At 44.2% G+C, this 21,584-nt stretch overlaps 1 protein-coding gene across 4 annotated transcripts; it reads right to left on the bottom strand.

The window, feature by feature from the left end:
- Nucleotides 1-2,266: 2,266 nt before the first annotated feature.
- On the bottom strand, nt 2,267-19,590 carry LOC120065043 (RNA-binding protein 5-like). Of its 4 annotated transcripts, none has more exons than XM_039015703.1 (21): nt 19,517-19,590; nt 18,626-18,702; nt 16,160-17,858; nt 15,884-15,973; nt 15,670-15,739; nt 14,423-14,496; nt 11,026-11,100; nt 10,474-10,777; nt 10,161-10,318; nt 9,916-10,016; nt 9,765-9,834; nt 9,610-9,679; nt 9,376-9,458; nt 8,801-8,921; nt 8,601-8,698; nt 8,118-8,501; nt 7,853-8,008; nt 4,971-5,033; nt 4,485-4,787; nt 3,530-3,682; nt 2,267-3,227 (listed from the first exon to the last, which is right to left on the bottom strand). In XM_039015703.1, exons 2-21 carry the CDS (start codon nt 18,670-18,672, stop codon nt 3,135-3,137), a joined length of 4,212 nt encoding a protein of 1,403 aa, XP_038871631.1. In that variant the 5' UTR covers nt 18,673-18,702; nt 19,517-19,590; the 3' UTR covers nt 2,267-3,134. The 4 variants fall into 4 exon arrangements, with proteins under 4 accessions (XP_038871631.1, XP_038871632.1, XP_038871633.1 ...); XM_039015704.1 differs by having other exon boundaries at nt 4,485-4,784; XM_039015705.1 differs by having other exon boundaries at nt 9,765-9,828.
- Between the last annotated feature and the right edge of the window lie 1,994 nt (nt 19,591-21,584).

The raw sequence follows: 21,584 nt of genomic DNA, 5'->3' as shown, positions 1-21,584 counted from the left end.
AGTCAACTTACCTGGTAAAATAACAGATAAAAAAAAAAAAAAATACACCACAGACGAGTGTCTCAGCAGTTTTTCTTTGAGTTTTTCCACAGCTCTTTAAGAGTCAGGAACCAAATAGTCAGCTCCAAAAAAATAGGACTTGATATTTATAGACTAGTTTGTTATGTAAGAAAAGTTGACTGGTTTGATTCCACAGTGTGAATGGTGAACAGCACTTGGTGTTCAGTCTTTCAGAAAAAGTCAGACATTTGGCCCAGACGGACACTCAAGCATGAGCCTTTTCACAAAGCAGAACATGATGGACAGGGTGGTTCTCTTGTCCACAGTGAGAGGAGAGCGCCATGGCAAGCCAGAGGACAGTGATTTATGACCAGCCTATGGTGGGGCAACTCCAGGATCACTCTGCAGCTGTCAGCCTCCTGACCATGGTGGGTTACCCATGATGGAGTGTCTGTTGATCCAGCATGGCATAACCAATCATACCTTACCACCCCTACTTCTATCCGACCACACAGGAGCGATGAGGATGCTGCTCTGCCATCAGCTCTGACAATCAAACACTTGGCTACGTCACCATGAACAAAATAATACAGGGATGGGATAAGAGTTGCAATTTAAAGTATGTAAATTACTCAACCATAGCACTTTCCAAATACAAATGTCGGACAGCAAGTCGAGTGATTTCAAGTCCAATGGCCTTTTTACTTTATATTATTGGTGGGGTTGTTTTGTTGTGTTTGTGACTATGCACTCACCCTTGCTTCCCTGCCAAGCCACAGAGCAGGGTTTAGGGAGTTGTGCTGCCTCCCTGCATGTCTGTCTCCAGACTTACAGGCTCCTCACTGTCAATGCCTCTGGTTAGAAACTGCATTAACCACTCCTTGTTGGAGCAACTTAAGAGAAAAGGAGCAGGTTGGATGGCAGACAGTAAAGTTGAGTCCAAAGTAATTTGCTGATGGGAACTGAAATCACAAAACAATGGGTTTTCCCCTGAGTGGGGAGTCATTTACTGTATCCGAGTCTGTACATTACAATGGGGTTTGCACCATATGAATCACAAACTACCTGGAAAATGTCATCTCTAGTCACAAATTTGATCATACTGAGGAAAAATAATGATGCAGCAATATTGTTTCCGATTTTGTTTATTCCACTGGACAGTGTCATTTTTTGCCATTCTCTGTGCTCATGATTAAATTTCTGTTTAAAAAGGAAAAACCAAAAACCTGAAGACACTCGGCCCTCCGTGCAATAACCTTGATATCGCTGAGAGGGAAAAAAATCCAATGGCAAAAAACTACGAAGTCAGAGCACCATCAGTGGGATTAAGCAGCCCCTACATTCAGTTGTGTTCCTGCTATTCTGCTCTGCATTGACAGCATGTGGCCCCTGGGGCTCCACCTTGGTCTGGTTCCTGTTGTGATCAGAGGAACTCGGAGAACACTAAACCCAGGTAATCCTCCAATTACGTAGCTAAACCCACGTGGGAGTAGAGCCCATATTCTGACACCTGCAGAGCAGGAATGGGACTTATATGAAATGTTAGAAAACACAAACATTAGGTAAGTCACCTGATTCCAAATTGACCCTCTGGACTCAAAACAGGATGGTTTAGTAATCCTAACCTAGACAAAACAGAAGCAAATTAGTCAGGGAGGCTAAGAGAGTTTGTTCCTTCCCTGTGTCACCAGTGCTATGGGTAATACCGATGTTTAACAAAAATTGAACATCCTCATGATGTTCTGCCTCAGCATTAAGACATCGTTTTCTCATCACCTTCAACAAATCACCAAGACCAACAAGCGTAGAGATCATTGCGACAATTCCCTGTTCAAACAATGAAACATATTCCAGTTCATTGTATTATCTGAAGGGTTAACCATATAACATCATGGGAATGTCCAACACTATTCGGATTTAGTGATGGTACACATATCTAAATAACACTGCTGCCACCCAATGGAGAGGTCCTGAATAGAATCTGTCTAACAGTCTTGTAAACCCAACCCTAGGCAACAGCAGTGAGTGAATAGGATCTGGTTTCAATGACGGACTCCTTCGGCAACTTCGATAAGGAAAAACAATTTGTTCCGGGATGGGAGTGACGTAGTTCCTGTATGCCAAACTGACATTTGATTACATACAGACGTGTTAAGATGGAACGTTTGAAAATTATGGGAGGCAACCCGTATGTCTAGCGACTAGACAATGTAAACCATTGCACACATTCCTAATCTAACAGTACACATAAATAAACCAGACAAGGTGATTTTTTTTTGGTTTACTTAAAAATGTAAACGTGTACACATACAGAGTATTACCCAAACAAAGAAAGGAATAAGTCCATATAAAAACATCTTAAAATAAATGATGGTGTAGCTGGATCCAGCTGGTAGCATACAGAGATTCTACAATGGCAGATCTGGCTGCTGAGTACACGTCACAATAATACTACACATCAGCAAAACAAAGCTACATCCATAAAAAGGATTGATTAGAAGCCAGTCAAAGCCAGCTTGGTGTTTGGGGTGAGTCTGTGGAGCAGTTTAGCCCCAACGCCACTGGTTCTACCTCGCTCCAGCAGTTAGTACAGCGTTGGGATAGGGATGGGTGAACGGGGCCCTCCAACAAGCACAGAAAATACTGCAGAAATGTGGAGGCCCTAGCGGTCTCCCTACAGCTCCATGGTCTCAACAGTTGAGCTGAGTGGGCAGGCCACGGCCTGATTTCTTTGCTGGGGAGTCAAAGTCCTTGTAGTACAGTGAAGTGGGGCCACCAGGTACAGTAAGAGGTGAGCTCAGTCCAAAAGCTCCGCTGGCCATGGCTAGTCCATTATGTTGACCAACACACAAGAGTGTGTGATCTTGGGTGTGTTAAGTAGAACAGAACGGTGTGCAACGTTTGATTCAACGGAAACAGCGCCCTTCTGAACGACCAGTTGAAGAATGTTGTGATTATGGTAACGGAGGAAGATTGTGTACGTTGTGCTACATTAGTTTTGCGATTTCGAAAGGTTACATCCATATTGATCAGGCCACAACCACCACCAGCAAACAAACCTCAGACTGTTGAAGAATGGTGGGCACAAAACATACTGGAGAACTGAACGCACCCCTGGTGTTCACAGGAAGGGGTCAGTCCAGCTCTTTGAAGCGTGCGAACATGGACTTGCGCACAGCTTGTTTGTAGGTGGCATGGTTCCAGACAACAGGCTCCTTCTTCTTCCTCTGAGACAAGAGAGAGGAAACATCATGAAGGGTTAAAAAAAAAAAAAAAAAAAAAAACACACCAAGAAACCCATCTGGTGGACTACAGACAGAAAAATACAAAATGTTATAGGGCTCGTCAACCCTGTTCCTGTAGAGCTACCCTCCTGTAGGTTTACGCTCCAAACCCAGTTGTAACTAGCCGGATTCAGCTCATCAACCAGCTAACTATTAGAATTAGTGCTACATTAAGGGTAGGAGTGAATACCGTCCTGTAGGTTGTTCTCCAGGAACAGAGTTGGAGGGCTGCGTTACAGACGTACCTCAACAGGTTCAGAGCCTAACCCAGGTCTCTCGCTGCCTTTGTGCATGTCCCTGGAGCCACCGGCCCAGCTATTCTGGTGTTGATGTTGGTGCTTCCTTCTCTTCTGTTCTGGGGAGCCGTTGGACTCGCCAGCACTCAGCTGTGGGACAGACTACACACAGTAATACGTCAGCCATATGACATTTAAAAATAACATACTTTATTAGGATCCCCATTAGCTGACGCCACACCGACAGCTAGACATTTAAAATACCTGAAAGGTAACATTTAATGGTCAAGGTCCATATTTCAGGGATCAGTATCTCATTAGATGTCTTATATTTTCTTAAAGGCTTTTCGCTTGGGAAATATGAGTTGGTAATAGAGCTGGGCAACATGGGGAAAAAAAATCCATATCGCAATAAAATGACTCAATCATCATAATTAACCATAAACTGAACGATAAATTCTTAACATGAATGTGCAGTTACTTTCTTTTATATAACCCTTAAAACTACTACTACTTTGAATGACGTAGCTACCAATTGTCCAGTTTGAAATGAAACTGAATGAGCTATTACTAACTTCACATTCCCCTAGTAAAAGGCTACTAACCGTTATTGTCGATATCAGTGAAATGTTAAAATGTCCTTGATAAAATGGTCCGTTTCACTCATTTTGGTTTATCGTCCCAGCTCTAGTAGGTAAGGAGATCCATTCAGTGACAGGTATGTATTTAAAGGTCGATTTGTGGAGTTCTCTCCTAAGTCTGGGGGGGTATCAGATGACAAACTCCCCTGTCCGGTTTGTTGATTATGTCCGTTGCCAGTATATAATAATTGGCAAGCTGAGGAGGTTAGAGACTGATGCAACTATGATTTAGCTATTTGTGACTACTGGAACTGCTTTACAGCTACATATTAAATGTGTACACACTTATGTAAAAGGTGACGAAAAATCAAGCCTCCACTGACCTCTTTCTCCTGGTTCTCCAAAGCCTCCAGTTCCTTCTTTGACCTTTTGATCTTCATGTGGATCTCCATGTTTTGCTTGTGAAGGTCAGATAGCTGCTGATGGCGCACGAGGCCGTCCTTATTGGGGAACTGTCTCCTACACAGCAGGCAGGCCATCTTCTTCCAGTCTGTTAGCTTGTCCTCCTCATCCTGGGACTGGCTCCTAGAGGCCTGAGGAGCCTCGTGCTGCACCACCTCCTCCTCCTCGTCACTGCCTGTAGCTGCGTAGTCTGATGCCAGCAGGCCCAGAGAGCCAATGGACTGCTGGGTAGAGTGGAGAGAGCAGGAAGTTCAGGAACAAGTTCACCAGGGAGTGAGGAAAACAGCCCAGACATTATGGATTGGAATCAAATTCACTTGGAATCAAATTCACTTTCCCCAGCTCACACCACAGAACATTCTAGGCATTTGGCGGTGACCGCTCATGAATCATCCAGCCAATCTCACCTTTGAGCCCTTCCCCTCTTTCTTGGGAGGAGCCATAGGCTTCTTGAAGGGGTCGTCTCCACCCTGTATGTGGAAACAGAGGAGTTACAGTAGAATCAATAAAATCATGGTAAATAAATAATGTGTAGGGCAGCTCTCGAAGTGACTCATCAGCTGTAAGCAAGAATTTCCTGTGTTCTTAAGAATTCCGCATTCTCTGTGTTGATCTTGCCAGCCCCCAAGGTCACACCTCTGAGAAGCAGTTCTGTTGCGATTATATCATGTAGGTCTGACATCTGATTGGAGGTTAACGGTACAGTAACGCTATTGTTCAACTCAGATTTGTAATCCAAACAACGCAGATGCTTATAAAAAGGGTCTTCGAGATCTCTCCCTCTCCTAGAATGCCAGTTAATGCTTTGTAACTTAAGCTTTTTGCCTTGTATGCGAATCCATTCAAAGTAATTAAATACACTTGTATTTAGAATTCCATTCAGACATTTCTTCATTGCCTATTACTGTAACTCAACTACGGAGTTCTTGCATATTGCTAAATAATCTTTATGGAGTCAGATAATTCATTAAAATGGGCTAATTGCATAGTCTTATTACACTACATGACCAAAAGTATATGGACATCTCATTGCAAAATCCTGGGCATTACTATGGAGTTGGTCCCCCCTTTTGCTGCTACAACAGCCTCCACTTTTCTGGGAAGGCTTCCCACTAGATGTTGGAACATGGCTGTGGGAACTTGCTTCCATTCAGCCACAAGAACATTGAGGATGGGCAATTTGGCCTGGTTCGCAGTCAGCGTTCCAATTCATCCCAAAGGCGTTCGATGGGGTTGAGGTCCGGGCTCAGCGCAGGCCAGTCAAGTTCTTCCACACCGATCTCGACAAACCATTTATGTATGGATCTCTTTGTGCACCAGGGCATTGTCACGCAGAAATAGGAAAGGGCCTTCCACAAACTTACCACAAAGTTGGAAACACAGAATCATCTAGAATGTCATTTTACACTGTAGCATTATGATTTCCCTTCCCTGGAACTAAAGGGCCTAGCCCAAACCATGAAAAACAGCCCCAGACCATTATTCTCCTGGTATCCGCCAAACCCAGAGTTGTCCGTTGGGCTGCCAGATGAAGCGTGAATCATCTCTCCAGAGAAGGCATTTCCTCTGCTCCAGAGTCCAATGGTGGCGAGCCATACGGACGGCTGTGTGATCACTCTCTCCGTAGTCGACGTGCGTAAGACCTTTAAACAGGTCAACATTCACAAAGGCCGTGTGGCCTGACGGATTACCAGGACGTGGGCTGACCAACTGGCAGGTGTCTTCACTGACATTTTCAACATGTCCCTGATTGAGTCTAATACCAACATGTTTTAAACAGACCACCATAGTCCCTGTGCCCAAGAACACTAAGGTAACCTGCCTAAATGACTACAGACTCACAGCCCTCACGTCCGTAGACATGAAGTGCTTTGAAAGGCTGGTCATGGCTCACATTAACACCATTATCCCAGAAACCCAAGATCCACACCAATTTGCAGACCGCCCAAACAGATCCACAGATGATCCAATCTATATTGCACTCAACTCTGCCCTTTCCCACCTGGACAAAAGGAAAACCTGTGTGAAAGTGCTATTCATTGACTACAGCTTAGCGTTCAACACCATAGTGCCCTCAAAGCTCATCACTAAGCTAAGGGTCCTGGGACTGAACACCTCCCTCTGCAACTGGATCCTGGACTTCCTGACGGGCCGCCCCAGGTGGTGAGGGTAGGTAGCAACATCCGCCATGCTGATCCTCAACACTGGAGCCCCTCAGGGGTGCGTGCGCAGTCCCCTCCTGTACTCATTGTTCACCCACAACAGCGTGGCCAGGCACGACGCTAACACCATTGTTAAGTTTGCAGACGACATAACAGTGGTAGGCCTGATCACCGACAACGACGAGACAGCCTATAGGGAGGAGGTCAGAGACCTGGGTGGGTGGTGCCAGAATAACAACCTGGTGGTTGCATCACGAGCAAAGGACATTAGACAGGTGGAAATCTTTCCTTTGGTCTGATATGTCCAAATTTGAGATTTTTGGTTCCAACTGTTTCTGTGAGACGCAGAGTAGGTGAACAGATGATGTCTGCATGTGTGGTTACCACCGTGGAGCATGGAGGAGGAGATGTGATGGTGCTTTGCTGGTGACACTGATTTATTTAGTATTCAAGGCCCACTTAACCAGCATGGCTACCACAGCATTCTGCAACGATACGCCATCCCGTCTGGTTTGCAATTAGTGGGACATCATTTGTTTTTTAAAAGGACAATGATCCAACACACCTCCAGGCTGTGTAAGGGCTATTTGACCAAGAAGGAGAGTGATGGAGTGCTGCATCAGATGACCTGGCCTCCGCAGTCACCCGACCTCAACCCAATTGAGATGGTTTGGGATGAGTTGGAACACAGAGTGAAGGGAAAGCAGCCAACAAGTGCTCAGCATATGTGGGAACTCCTTCAAGACTGTTGGGAAAAGCATTCCTCGTGAAGCTGGTTGAAAGAATGTCAAGAGTGTGCAAAGCTGTAATCAAGACAAAGGGTGGCTACTTTGAAGAATCTCAAATTTAAAATATATTTTGATTTGTTGAACACTTTTTTGGTTACTACATGATTCCATGTGTGTTATTTCATAGTTTTGATGTCTTCACTATTATTATACAATGAAGAAAATAGTAAAAAAAAAAAAAAAAAAAAAACTTGAATGAGTAGGTCTCTCAACTTTTGACTGGTACTGTATATAAATACACTGTATACACACGTCAAATATTACTGCCCACTACACATGAAGAGTAAAAATAAACACAACAAAGCATTTGCATGCATGTAACCGTGACTCTCCACCCACCTTCCTCTCGAAGATGGCGAAGGCCGCATCAGCTGCCTTGGAGGTCTTCCTGTCGTCCAGCCCACCCACGGAGGTCTTCAGTACGGGGGACGGGCAACGGACGCTGTCCTTCTGACGGTTCTGGATCTTAGCCCAGCGCTCCATATCCTTCATGACCTGAGAGAGACACATATGTATTCACCATCTATGAGGTAGTGTATTTGGGCAAGAGGATTGTTCCTATAGCTTCATTGTACATGAGTACAATGTGGTAATGTGGGTTTACTTTGACCGCGGCTAGGCTCCTGGGTTTCTCCTCTTTCTCTCCTGGTTTGTCTTTGCTGTCTTTCTTGTCGAGGATGTGAGGTGCAGTGTCCTCCTCCTCTCTCCTCTCAGGGGAAGGGTTGGGGTTAGGCATGGTGTTCAGAGCAGGTGTAGGGTTCAGGACTGGGGGAGGGTCGACGTGAGGGGTTGGCTCTGGTTTCTTTATGTCCAGTGGAGCGTCTGCTACTGGATTGGCCAGAATGGCCTGTACGTCAGGTGCCAGGGCAACACTAAATTGGGCCATGGGGGGCTGGGTGTCTGTGGAGTGTCCTCCGGGCACGGGGATGTACGTCTTGGACGCACTGTCCCAGTAAAGGTACTCCTGGGTCTGGGCATTGTAGAAATACTGCACACAGACACAGGACATGAAGCACAGACACACAAAGAGAATAATTTACAAGAGCATGCATCAGATCATATATGAGCTGCTGTGTAGCACTCTTACCCTAGAGGCAGGGTCATAGTACAAGGTAGTTTGGGGATCGTAGTAGAACCCGGAAGTGGCATCATACAGGTAGTTAGTCACGTCAGGAGTTTCAGTAGCTAGGGAAATAAGAAGGTCAGTTATTACAAGAGCATGACAAAATGCCTGTCTATTCGCATTCTTTCCCCTGATGTCAGAGGGGCATTATTGCTTGGCCTTACCGTAGCTGTAGCCGTCAGTACTATGGTCTCCTGTAGCTGTCATTACTCCAGCAGAGGAGACCTGGGGGTGCAGAGCCTGTTGGTAGGGAACAACTAATGGAGGTTCGCCATAGCCACCTCCCTGGGATGTGGGAGAGTGAAACATCGGTTACCTGGGCATTTCACACTGACACTCACTCAGGCGTTTCCTCTGTTTAAACTGTCAATCATTATCAACGCTTCAAGTATGTACAGGACACGCATGGTATACACTGTCCAACGAAACGCTTACTTGCAGGTTCCATCGACAATGCAACAACAATAAGAAATAATGAAAGATAAGAATACAAAACAAAAAGTAAACAGCAGTCGAATGGAATAAACATTTTAGCATAAGTATAATACAGGAAGGCACAATTTCTAGTCAAATATTTACACGTGTTTTGGGGAAGAGGAGAGCACAAGTGTTATTATTGCTAAATACTGCACAATTTAAAGACAGAGTCTGGTAGCAGCAGCAGCAGAGATGTGTGTGTAGCATGAACGGATGCATGTGTCTTCACTTTAGAATAAAGTTGGTTATAATAGTATCTCACCTGAGCCATGCTGGAGTTCAAGTGAGAAACAGATGAATGGGAGTGAGGGATGTCTAAGCTCATTGGCCCACCCAAACGGTCTCCTAGGTCAAAAAATTATAAGAAGATGGATTCTTACAGATCATTTTGGACTCAACATTACCTGATGATTGAAGCATGTTGAGCTGAAAAATGCATGTGCAAATCCTCAGGCAGAATAGTGTTTGAATGTGGATACTGACAGAGAGGACTTACCTTGCATGTTAGGTGGGGGAGCTCCTGATGGCTGCTTGTGAGGTTGGGATGAACTGTAGTACTGCTGCGGCTAGAATTAGGGCACAAAAACATGTTCAGTTTTCTAACCAACACACAAACTCAAAACCCAAAATGATAGCAAAACCCTAACTTACCTCCATCATACTGGCCTCAGGTGGGAACCCCAGGAGAGAAGTGTTGGATTTATCAAACTCTCTTCTGTAGCTAGCAGGAGAAGACACCATCAAATCCTCAGTAGTGCACTGAAATCTGTGGCTACATGACATAACATGCTACAGAACTCACTTTTGATTCTTCAAAGGCTTGGCGACCTCGGCGTAAACCCGGACCCCGTCGATAGAGAGAGGCCTGGGCTTGGTGAGCAGGTCAACTAGACGGGTCACTTGCTAGGATGGAAAAAAGGCCACGTCATGACATCCATTAAGCGGGGTACAACTCAGACATTTCAAATCCACATATCAGGCGGAAATGGGAATGTGATAAACCATGACAAAGTGCCCAATTGACATGTTATGGCAGCTATGTGATACCTCATGAGAGTCCATGTCAATGAAGCAGAAGCATTTGGCACCCGGGGGTTTGCCTCTAACCAGACGGACGTTCCTCTCATCCAGGTAGGCGAAGGGGTCCAGGGTTTTCAGGATGGTCTCCACTGTTGTGGTGGGCTTCACATTCTTTATGATCATGGCTGAAGGGCAAAAGAGGGGAGAACAAGCACACTGATCTATAAACTCGGGAGCTATAATACCACATTGAGTTAACAGTTATCCATAGACAAACAAATTTATTATTATCCAGTCACACCTCAAACCAACTATCCCAATATTGCCCAATAATACTCACTCTTGCTCTCCTTAAAGATGGGGTCCAGCTGATGAGGGCCAGGAGCTTGGCGAGGGGGATTCCGGCTGGCCCAGGACTCTGCCTGCTGCTCAGCCTCTTGCTGTCTGAGCTGCTGGTCCACCTGCTGCTGCCAGGCCTCTGGGGTGAGGTCTGAGCTGCGCTGCCACGAGCCCTGCTGAGACAGGGGGTCCACTGGGGCCTTGGCCTGTGAGCCATTCTGGCCGTAGTGGTCACTCTTGGCCTTGTTGACCAGGAGCTGGCCCGGGCTTGGCAGCAGGGGTTCCTGGGCCGGAGGGCCTGGTTCCTAACACAGCGAGAGGAGCCACATCAATTATTTAGTGGCAGTTGTCTTAACCTACAGCTTAACATAAGGAATACAGACAAAACAACTCTACCATGCATACAAATCTTGGGGTAAATACCACCAAGCATAAAAATACCTATGCTACTAGCATTCTAAAAATAAGAAAAGGTCTATGGACCAATGTAAAGGGAATGAATAAATCACTGCCATCCACAGCAGGCCCTTCCTGTGTGATATACAACACTTACTTGAGCTTCCTTGACACCTCTGTCCGGCTGGACGTATCTCATGAGAGCCGTTTTAGTGCCAACCATCAGCGATCCCTGAAAAACAGGAAGAGAGTTCGCTAGATCCAAACTGAGTAATCTGCTTCCTTGCCAACCAAGTGACACAATTCTAAATGTTCAAAGAGAACAGACTCCCATCATGCACTGTGGCAGGTTAAGTCCTCCTCAGTGGAGAGGGTAGTAGGACAAACATAGTTCTGACAGAAATATGGAAGCCATGTCGACCAATACCTTCCAAAGAACTTCCTCCATGCAATCGCATTACTGTTTCCCAGGAGGTAATTCAACCTTTTATGTACAGTACTATCAAAAGCGGAGATTATGAATTTCATATCACTCGTTTTACTAGATAAAGATACAAATCTATATTCTTTGACAGTGCAGGACTCAAATTTGTACTTCAAAAATGTGAAATTCAATAGACCATTGTGTTGGCAGTGCATTGTAAATGTATGACACTAATCTGCCTAAAGGCATGACTGTGCTGGATCTGACATGCATGCTGTTGGTTTAAAGACAAAAATAAAATATTATTATTATTTTTTTTTATCGCAGATTTAACATAATCTCAGGTTTAACTAATATAGTGCATTCGGAAAGTATTCAGACCTCTGGACATTTTCCACATTTCGTTACAGCCTTACTCAAATGGATTAAATAGTTTTCCCCCCCTCATCAATCTACACACAATACCCCATAATGACAAAGCAAACAGGTTTTTAGAAATTTTTGCAAATGTATTAACTGAAATATCACATCTACATAAGTATTCAGACCCTTTACCCAGTACTTCGTGGAAGCCCCTTTGGCAGCGATTACAGCCTTGAGTCTTCTTGGGTATGACTCTACAAACTTTGCACACCTGTATTTGGGGAGTTTCTCCAATTCTTCTCTGCGGATCCTCTCAAGCTCTCAGGTTGGATGGGGAACGTTGCTGCACAGCTTTTTTCAGGTCTCTCCAGAGACAGGGTTCAAGTCCGGGCTCTGGCTGGTCCACTCAAGGACATTCAGAGACTTGTCCCGAAGCCCCTCCTGCGTTATCTTGGCTGTGTGCTTAGGGTCATTGTCCTGTTGGAAGGTGAACCGTCACTCCAGTCTGAGGTCCTGAGCGCTCTGGAGCAGGTATTCATCAAGTAGCTCTCTGTACTTTGCTCCGTTCATCTTTCCCTCGATCCTGACTAATCTCCCAGTTCCTGCCGCTGAAAAATTCAATTGCGAGTCTCATAGCAAAGGGTGTGAATAATACACACAAAAAAAATCTAAAAACCTGTAATCGCTTTGTCATTATGGGGTAGGGTGTAGATTGAGGAGGAAAAACATTTATTTAAACAAGGGGTCTATACTTTCCGAATGCACTGCAAGTACATCTAAAATGGTAAGTGGCAGTTATATCTACAATAACCCCACTTGCCGAGACAATACTTCAACCGTTTTATTGCTGCTAATGGGTAAAAAGATACAGCCGAATTCATTAAACAATTGAGAGGAAATGCATGTCTTTAAAATCTTATGTAACCAAATGATTTTTTTTACAAAATCCAAAACCATTCTACCAACCAGCTACCCAATTAGTAAAGTAACATAGAGGATAGATCAAAGGAACATGTAACACCTGTCACTGATTCTGCATCGTTCCAGCCTTGATCAGAGCCAGATATGACTCTAGCCTTGATGATTGTCTGTTGCTTAACATTGTAGTGCGTCATGAGTCCATCAATATGGGTACCAGATTCAGCCAATATGGTTGGGAGAATATGAGTCACCTATAATGGTGGAGCGCACCACTGACATTGACCTGTGCTAAAATGGCTAAAAACCAACCAATGCAGGCTTCTGATACTCTACACATGAACCTATACCAATTTGACCAAAAGGAAGGCCTCACAGTCCCCAAAAGGAAAAAGTGAGCAAAGAACTGTGGTCAAGAGAAAAGACTTCAAGTGTCAAGTGAACGGGTGTCGAGCAGATTTACACTTGTATTTAGCAGACAAGAGTGGATCTGATGTGGAGGACGCATTTAGGCACAGAGTCTATCCATTCAGCACCGCGAAAGAATACCATGGTTGCTGCACAGCTCTCCATGTGTAAAGAAAGAAGAATGGAATAGAACATTACTGTCGACTTGAGAACAAAGAATGAGCATAACCCCCAACAAACAGTCAGAGTATTGTAGAATGTAGTACCCCAAAGTAATTGGGGTAAAGTTGTGCTTGTAGATAGCCAAAGGTTAAGGCAAGATATTGCCAGAAAGGTATAAGTCAACAGGGCACAGCAGTCTGAAGGGTAGAGATCAACTTTCCAATATTGCCACCAAAAAAAAAAAACAACTCTCGTAAATTCTGTGCAAAAATGAGAACAAAACAAACCCTAAGATGGACTTGAATGCTAGCGCAGAAATGGCTGCCTTACTCGCCTTGACATTGCTACCTAACAATGAAAAAAAGAGATCACTAAAAGAAAACCAATCCAACTTAGGACTTCGATGGACAGAGGCCCAAGAATGCAGGAACAAGACATTATGTAGCATGCCTATGGGCCTAGACATACACTGAGTGAGCAAAACATTAAAAACACCTTCCTAATATAGAGTTGCACCATCCTCTTTTGTCCTCAGAACAGCCTTAATATGTCAGGAATGGACTCTACAAGGTGTCTAAAGTGTTCCACAGGGATGCTGGCCCATGTTGACTCCAATGCTTCCCACAGTTGTGTCAAGTTAGCGGGATGTCCTTTGAGTGGTGGACCAGTCGTGATACACATGGGAAACTGTTGAGCGTGAAAAACCGAGTAGCGCTGCGGTTCTTGACAAACCGGTGCGCCTGGCACCTACTACCACACCCCGTTCAAAGACATTTAAATATTGTGTCTTGCCCATTCACCCTCTGAATGACACACATACACAATCCATGTCTCAACTGTCTCAAGGCTGTAAAATCCTTCTTTAGCCTGTGTCCTCCCATTTAGCTACACTGATTGAAGTAGATTTAAAAAGTGACATCAATAAGGGTTCATAACTTTCACCTGGTCAGTCTGTAATGGAAAGAGCAGGTGTTCTTAATGTTTTGTACACTCAGTGTACAATGCACCAGACACACGCCTCCTCGACCTCGTATTATTGAACTATTATGAAAAGTGGAATTTTTCCCAAAAAGCTATTCTCAGCATCCTTGAACCTACACCAACAGTGTAAATTCACACACCCACACGTAGGGAGTAACTACGACAAATGATCCCAAACAATAACCAACCCTGCTCCCACCTCTCCCTCCCCTAACCCTTATAAAATGCCAGCCCCCCCAGCCCAAGCCTTCTTCCTGCCCGAAGGCACAGCCGACGTAGAGAGACGAGGATGGGCCACCTGGTTGGATTCCATGAAGTGGACTGCATCCTCGAGGTTTAAAAACTCCACATAGGCCGTATCGTAGCTGTAACCTGGGGATAGCATTTGAAATACAGATGGGTTTGAGTTAGTCAATGCCAGTAAGGACAGCAGTTCATGAGCACATCACGAAAGGAGATCACATTCAGCATTTTTGTGGTGATGGTGGTGCATTTAGATGACTACATGGGGAGGGGGGGATAGAACATTGTCCTAATTATTCATGTTGAGACATGTATGCCAATGTCTCCACTAATACAGTAAGTACGTTTGCAGCACAACATGCATTTTAGTCATTTATCTTGCATTTGAGTTGTCAATGTTGTCCGTATTTAATTGCCAGTACCGACATCTTTTCCTAATCCAACTATGGACTGAACGTTGTCTCTAAACATCCTGCCAAGTATGCCAACTATAGCTTCATTTCCATAAAGGGACGTTCCTGCAAGCATAAAGGTATGACCTATGTGCTACTAAGGCATAGGCTTACGGTGTATGAAAGACACTCTTTAACATGAAACATAGGCTATGCCATTGATGAATTGTCTTGCTGCCATATCTAAACTTTGTCATTTCAGAAACATGGTATTGTAGCGTCTCAGGGATCTGAAATGTAACGCCTTACATGAACACAGTTTAAACTCAACTTGCAGCATTTATTAATGTGATGTTCTTTGGTAAGCATGTGAATGAACAGTTGGGAGTAGATGGCTGAAGCAGTCCTACAATCAAATCATTGAAAAAACTTTTGGTCTAAGCTGAATGATGAGAAACGCAACCCCAAGAACCTGAAGTCTCAGCAAAACACTTAGAGTGGTCTGTAATACAGGCTTGCTGTCTACATTCGTTTATAATGAATGATTTATTTGTTAAAAAAAGGAAATTGTGTATAATGAAACAAATGGTGTGTACGCAAGAAATGCTTGTCACATGAACTGTTGTGACAGATAGTCACTGTCAAAGATGGCTTCCTTGAGGATGAAAGCTTCTACAAAATGTTTTGAACGTGTTCCTACATCATCAGGAATGAAAAACTCTAATGGATAAATACTAAGAAAACCTGGCTGTTGAACTGATGCGCGACTGCATCAAGATCGAGAACACCGGAGGCAACAAAGACACTTTGAAAAGCGTATATGAGTCGTATAGTGAAATAGCGAAACAATTCGTAGGAGATTTGAGATACTGTTCGAGTTGAGCATGTCCACACAGGGACTTTGTCTCACCTGGCACAACATTCTTTATCTTCATGCCCTGCATTGGGACACCATCACGGACTGCAAAGGCACCAAGAATCTGCAAGAGAGTGAAATATTGTTAGGCATTAACCTTTAATAAAACACACACTTATAGGTCTATAACTAAAAACTTTCATCTTCTAACTAGATGATTTTACGCAATCAGAAAAGTCAAAAGCAAAATGTCTGATTTGATTCCTACCTGTTCCATTGTGGCTGTCTTAGGAATTCCAGTGATGCAAATTGTATGAGTAACCTTGTCCTTCACAGTCGCACTCCTGTAATCCTGATCCTTTGGTTGACAGTTCAGATTTAAATAACAGGTTAAAGCAATTGAAAAAAAAAAAAATCACATAAATGACAAAGGGGAACACTCAACCAACAGATGTACAAGAAATTTGTATGGAATTTGGTTTGGATGCAAAAATTTTGTTTTGCATTTTCTATGGGGTTTAGTCTATACATTTGCTTTACTAACCTGGGAACCAGAGTCATTGAATTTGGGAGTCTGGACTGGTTTGGATTCCTTTAGAACTTCGTTAGGTACTTGCAGCTCCTCAGGTTTGTGGTAAAAAACTCTCCCTGAGCCTGTTCTGTAGTCAATGTCCCTGTAGTCCTGGTCTTTGCCTTGGAAGTCTGGCCCTGGAACCAGCTTATCCCTCTCTGGGCCTTGTTCAAGCAATGCATCCTTTGGCCCTTTGAAACTAGTGTTACCTTTTGGGCCCTGACCCAGTGGAGTTGGTGGAGTCTTCTGTAAGAGATATGGGGGCCTGTCCATCTCTAAGAGGTATGGGGGTCTGTCACCTCGATTTGGTACATTTTGATTCTGCTTGGGATCTCTGTCTCCAGGCCAGCGCTTGCTGTTATTCTCTATGTTCGGGGTGTTTGGCAGGAGCCCAGGACCCATGGGTGGAAAGGGAGGGTACTGGGGACCTCTACGGCCAAAGGATGGCAAATCCATGACAGGAAAATCTGGGGGGGGCTTTTTATCCCAGTCCTGGGAACCTGGAGCTTCTCTCTCGGTGTGAGGAAAGCCAAAGGCAGGCCCATCCTTTTTCCCTGGGAATTCTTTTTCTTTAAAGATTGGTGGCTCTCCAAGAAGACCGCCCCTTCTGGACATTGGAGGGAATCGCTGTCCCTGAACATCTATGTTGAAAGGAGGAAGACCTCTGGTCATAGGAGATGGAAGACTGTCCTTAATTTTTCGGTTCTTCCACTCCTCTGCAAGTGACACCTCTTCCATTTCTGGAAAGTCTCTAAGAGTGCCTTTTGGATCTTTACCCATAAACTTGGGTCTGTTTGGCCCACCAAGATCTGGAGGGCAACCAGGACTTCCCCTGACATCCATTGGCGCACCTTCACTGTCGCCAAATCTTACAGGAGATCTGTCCCTTCCTCTGTATTCAGCCTGGAGTCCAACGCGGTTTCGGAAGTCCATATCAGACTCAAATCTTCTCCTTGGATTCAACGAAGAAGCACCCCTCCTGTCGAAGTTCATCATTCCCCTGTCCGAGTCCCGTGGAGGCATGTCCATATTAAACCCATCAATGTCATCCATGCCCATCGGGGGCCTGTCAATATGAGGCCTGTCTCTATCACGCATGTCTCTGAACCCCTCATTTCTACCCATAGGCTCAATGGAAAATCCTCCACGCCTTCCATCCATATTGGGATTGTTGAAACCTGGCATATCCTTGCGGAATATCTCCCCATCTCTCATATCTATAAATCTGTCATTTGGCTCTCGTAGATCTCGTGGTGGCATGCCTCTCCCTCCCATGCCTGGGCCTGGCCCCTTGAAACCACCACTACCTGCTGCATTTAGCAGCTTGTCTCGGATTGATATTTCATACTGCCTTCGGAGGCCGAAGTCTGATTCCTCCCCAGGTCTCCCCAGGAAATCCCTGGGTGGTTCTCCTCTCCCTCGTATGTCAAGCGGTTCCATAACATGGCCCCTCATATCAGACGGACCCCTCATATCAGACGGACCCCTCATATCAGACGGACCCCTCATATCAGACGGACCCCTCATATCAGACGGACAATCCATCCTCCTCATGTCCATACGAGGCCCCCGATCCTGTGGCCCCCTGGGACCCATGTTCATCCCATTTCGACCCCTGAAATTGGGCATAGCTCCACCTCGGTCCCCAAACATTTCTCCACGATTGCCCCCACTGGAACAAAAAAAATGGTGGTATGTTTTTTGTGTCGGTACAATTAATTATGCAAGAAATAGCCATGATATAATAAGCATATCAAAGTAAACTTGGAGTCACGTGATGATATGGTGTGTGGTCCTCCCACTACGACTCAGGAAACCATGCAAATTATTAGGTTACAGATTAAATAAGTTATGAAGAACTTCACAGGTTGGTTAAAGTGCACTCTGAAAAGCTTGATGCTCATTTCCAATAAATATAGAGCGTCTTATTCTGGTGACATGATGATCCATGCTTGACAAATAAACATTCTCACTCTTATCCATAATAATTTCATGTAGACTAGCCTACGCGCACTGTATCTGCAAGCTGTTGACTAGAGAGCACATGCCAAGACCAGAATAGGCACATTTGCTATTTAACACAACAGTTTCTGACAAAACTAATCGGTAGAGTTGAAAATGAGGTGGAAACACATTGAACTTTAGATTCTTATTCAGTACTTGAAAACTAAAATGTACATTGCGTGCACTAAATCCTCAAGCACTGATTTGTATCTGCAAGAAGTCTGTTTGGTGGAAACACTACTGGTGGCTTTTAGAATATTTGCATGAAAATCTAGTGCCAATTGGATAGCATCCTAGCTACTGACAAACATTTTCAATTGAACACCTCTTTCAAATCAAGCAACCAATGAAAATAACTTGAAACGTTATTGTTCCTCATCTTATATGACTATAAAAACAGCTCTGTGGATACTGCCATTACCACTGTCTGCTTACCGAAAGGGTGGTCCCGCTTGTGGTCCTCTCCTGGGTCCGTCCCACATATTTCTCCAAACTTCAATCACCAAATTTATCTGACAGAAGAAAACGTTTTCATGTTAAATCGCAGACAGTAGCTTGACTCAATGCAGTGTTACTTACCTTCAGTATAACAATGAACTACAGGGGCTTGATAAGCATCTATAATGAGCAAATTCAAGGAAACAAATTGCTACCAGTTTACCGTTTACAAAGGAAGATGGCATTGACACAATAGTCGGTATCACCATTCTTTAGCATCGTATGTTGTGCCAAGGAATGGGTTAGCTAGCAATGTGACATTATGTTATTTCCTAGCTAGGCCTTACACATGTTAACTAGCTAGCTAAATTAAGTTAGCTAGCTAGATAACGTTAGTTACTTTCAGTCAATATTTCCTCCACTATTTGTGGTACAGTTGAAGCTAGCTAACTATCAAGTATTTTGATAAACAATCAAGGTACACTCTGGCGTGCATTACAAGGCCAGATACGCTAATGACGACGTTTCAGTTAGCTAGCCGTGCTGGCGACATTTTCTAAGTAGCTAAAGTCAGAGATACTGTGTATAATGACGAGAAAGTCTTGTCCCATAGGCGGGAAAGCAGACCAGGCAGTCTGCTTATCGTGGAAAGACTTTGAAGGGAGTAAACCCTCTCGCTTCGCCGTTCCTCTCTGCTGTCAGCTAGCTAGCTGCCTCCACCGGATTGGTTTTCAAGCTACTAACGTTAGCGAGCTAGTATCCAGGCAGGTAAGCGTCGATTTTCAAAATGTACGCGAGGTTATGTTTTTATTTGATGATAAAGGTTGATATGAACGGAAATAACCATATTTAATCAATTTCTAAGTATTTATAATAGGAGACGCTCACCTTATATTTGTTCTGAGATCTTCAATCAATCGGGAAGAAAATGGAGACCGGAGGTTTTAAAGAGTGGTATCCAGGGAGGGGTAATATTTTGGTGGGATTTGTAGTCCTCTGGCAATATGTACTACACTATCCACTGAGACGATAGGTCTGTTCGACATTGCAGTTGGACTGATCTACAAAGCACCTTGCATCATAAATAGCGACTCATTATTATTTGAGGGTTGGAAGTCTATAATACTGATTCATAGTGCATCATAACATTTTTCCCTGCTACAAATCTGTACGCCATTTGGATTTGATTGTCTAATTGTATGTTGAAGTACTGCACTCTTAGAATATATATATTTTTTTTTTTCTGAAAATCAATCTGTAGATTTTCCTAATTACATTTTGTGCCAGGATGTAAAACGGCTGTTTTGTAGATTTGTGAAGATATCAAAATACTTAAACTTACATGCAAAATACCTGCTGTTAACTTTAAAATTATCGGAATGAATTATCCAAAGAGAGTGTAAAGAAGATTTTCAGTGCTTGTTACTTTTCTTAAAAAACAAAACTCTTTCCACAGTCAGAGCAGCTATAAGGTTTATCTCCTGTATGTATTCTCTCATGTTTTTTAAGGTCTGTTGACTGAGTGCATCTCTTCCCACATTGAGCACAACTATAAAAGTTCTTGAAATTTTCCATAATGACTGACCTTCATTTCTTGAAGTAATGATGGACTGTCGTTTCTCTTTGCTTATTTGAGCTGTTCTTGCCATAATATGGACTTGGTCTTTTACCAAATAGAGCTATCTTCTGTATACCACCCTACCTTGTCACAACACAACTGATTGGCTCAACCACATTAAGAAAGAAAGAAATTCCGCAAATTAACATTTAAGAAGGCATACCAGTTAATTGAAATGCATTCCAGATGACTACTTCATGAAGCTGGTTGAGAGAATGCCAAGCGTGTGCAAAGCTGTCATAAAGGCAAAGGGTGGCTATTTGAAGAATCTCAAATATGAAATAGATTTTGATTTGTTTAACACTTTTTTGGTTACTACCTGATTCCATATGTGTTATTTCATAGTTTTGGGGGGGATGCAAATAGTCTGGGTAGCCATTTGATTAGCTGTTCAGGAGTCTTATGACTTGGGGGTAGAACCTATTTAGGAGCCTCTTGGACCTAGACTTGGCACTCCGGTACTGCTTGCTGTGCGGTAGCAGAGAAAACAGTCTATGACTAGTGTGGCTGGAATCTTTGACAATTTTTAGGGCACTCCTCTGACACCGCCTGATATAGAGGTCCTGGGTGGCAGGAAGCTTGGCCCCAGTGATGTACTGGTTCGTACGCGCTACCCTCTGTAGTGCCTTGCGGTCGAAGGCCGAGCAGTTTACATACCAGGCAGTGATGCAACCCGTCAGGATGCTCTTGATGGTGCAGCTGTAAAACCTTTTGAGGATCTGAGGACCCATGCCAAATGTTTTCAGTCTCCAGAGGGGGAATAGGTTTTGTTGTGCCCTCGTCACGACTGTCTTGGTTTGCTTGGACCATGATAGTTTGTTGATGATGTGGACGCCAAGGAACTTGAAGCTCTCAACCTGCTCCACTACAGCCCCGTCGATGAGAATGAGGGCGTGCTCGGTCCTCCTTTACCTGTAGTCCACAATCATCTCTTTTGTCTCCATCATGTTGAGGGAGAGGTTGTTGTCCTGGCATCACACAATCAGGTCTGACCTCCTCCGTATAGGCTGTCTCATCGTTGTCGGTGAGCAGGCCTACCACTGTTGTGTCATCATCAGCAAACTTAATGATGGTGTTGGAGTCATGCCTGGCCGTGCAGTCATGAGTGAACAGGGAGTACAGGAGGGGGCTGAACACGCACCCCTGAGGGGCCCCGTGTTGAGGATCAGCGTTGTGGATGTGTTGTTACCTACCCTTACCACCTGGTGTCGGCCCATCAGGAAGTCCAGGATCCAGTTGCAGAGGGCGGTGTTTAGTCCCAGCGTCCTTAGCTTAGTGATGAGCTTTGAGGGCACTATGGTGTTGAACACTGAGCTATGGTCAATGAATAGCATTCTC

The sequence above is a fragment of the Salvelinus namaycush genome, chromosome 20, assembly GCF_016432855.1.
Source record: "Salvelinus namaycush isolate Seneca chromosome 20, SaNama_1.0, whole genome shotgun sequence".
NCBI classification, from domain to species: domain Eukaryota; kingdom Metazoa; phylum Chordata; class Actinopteri; order Salmoniformes; family Salmonidae; genus Salvelinus; species Salvelinus namaycush.
Note: the sequence above shows the minus strand (reverse complement) of the source record. Positions and strands in the feature narration are given on the sequence as shown.

Excerpts from the sequence above, each read along its gene's own strand:
- LOC120065043 (XM_039015703.1), bottom strand. The coding sequence starts at position 18,672 with ATGTGGGACGGACCCAGGAGAGGACCACAAGCGGGACCACCCTTTCG. Across the intron at positions 10,017-10,160 it reads TTGACATGGACTCTCATGAG|CAAGTGACCCGTCTAGTTGA; the intron begins GTATCACATAGC and ends TTTCCATCCTAG. Across the intron at positions 8,922-9,375 it reads TGAACTCCAGCATGGCTCAG|GGAGGTGGCTATGGCGAACC; the intron begins GTGAGATACTAT and ends CCCACATCCCAG.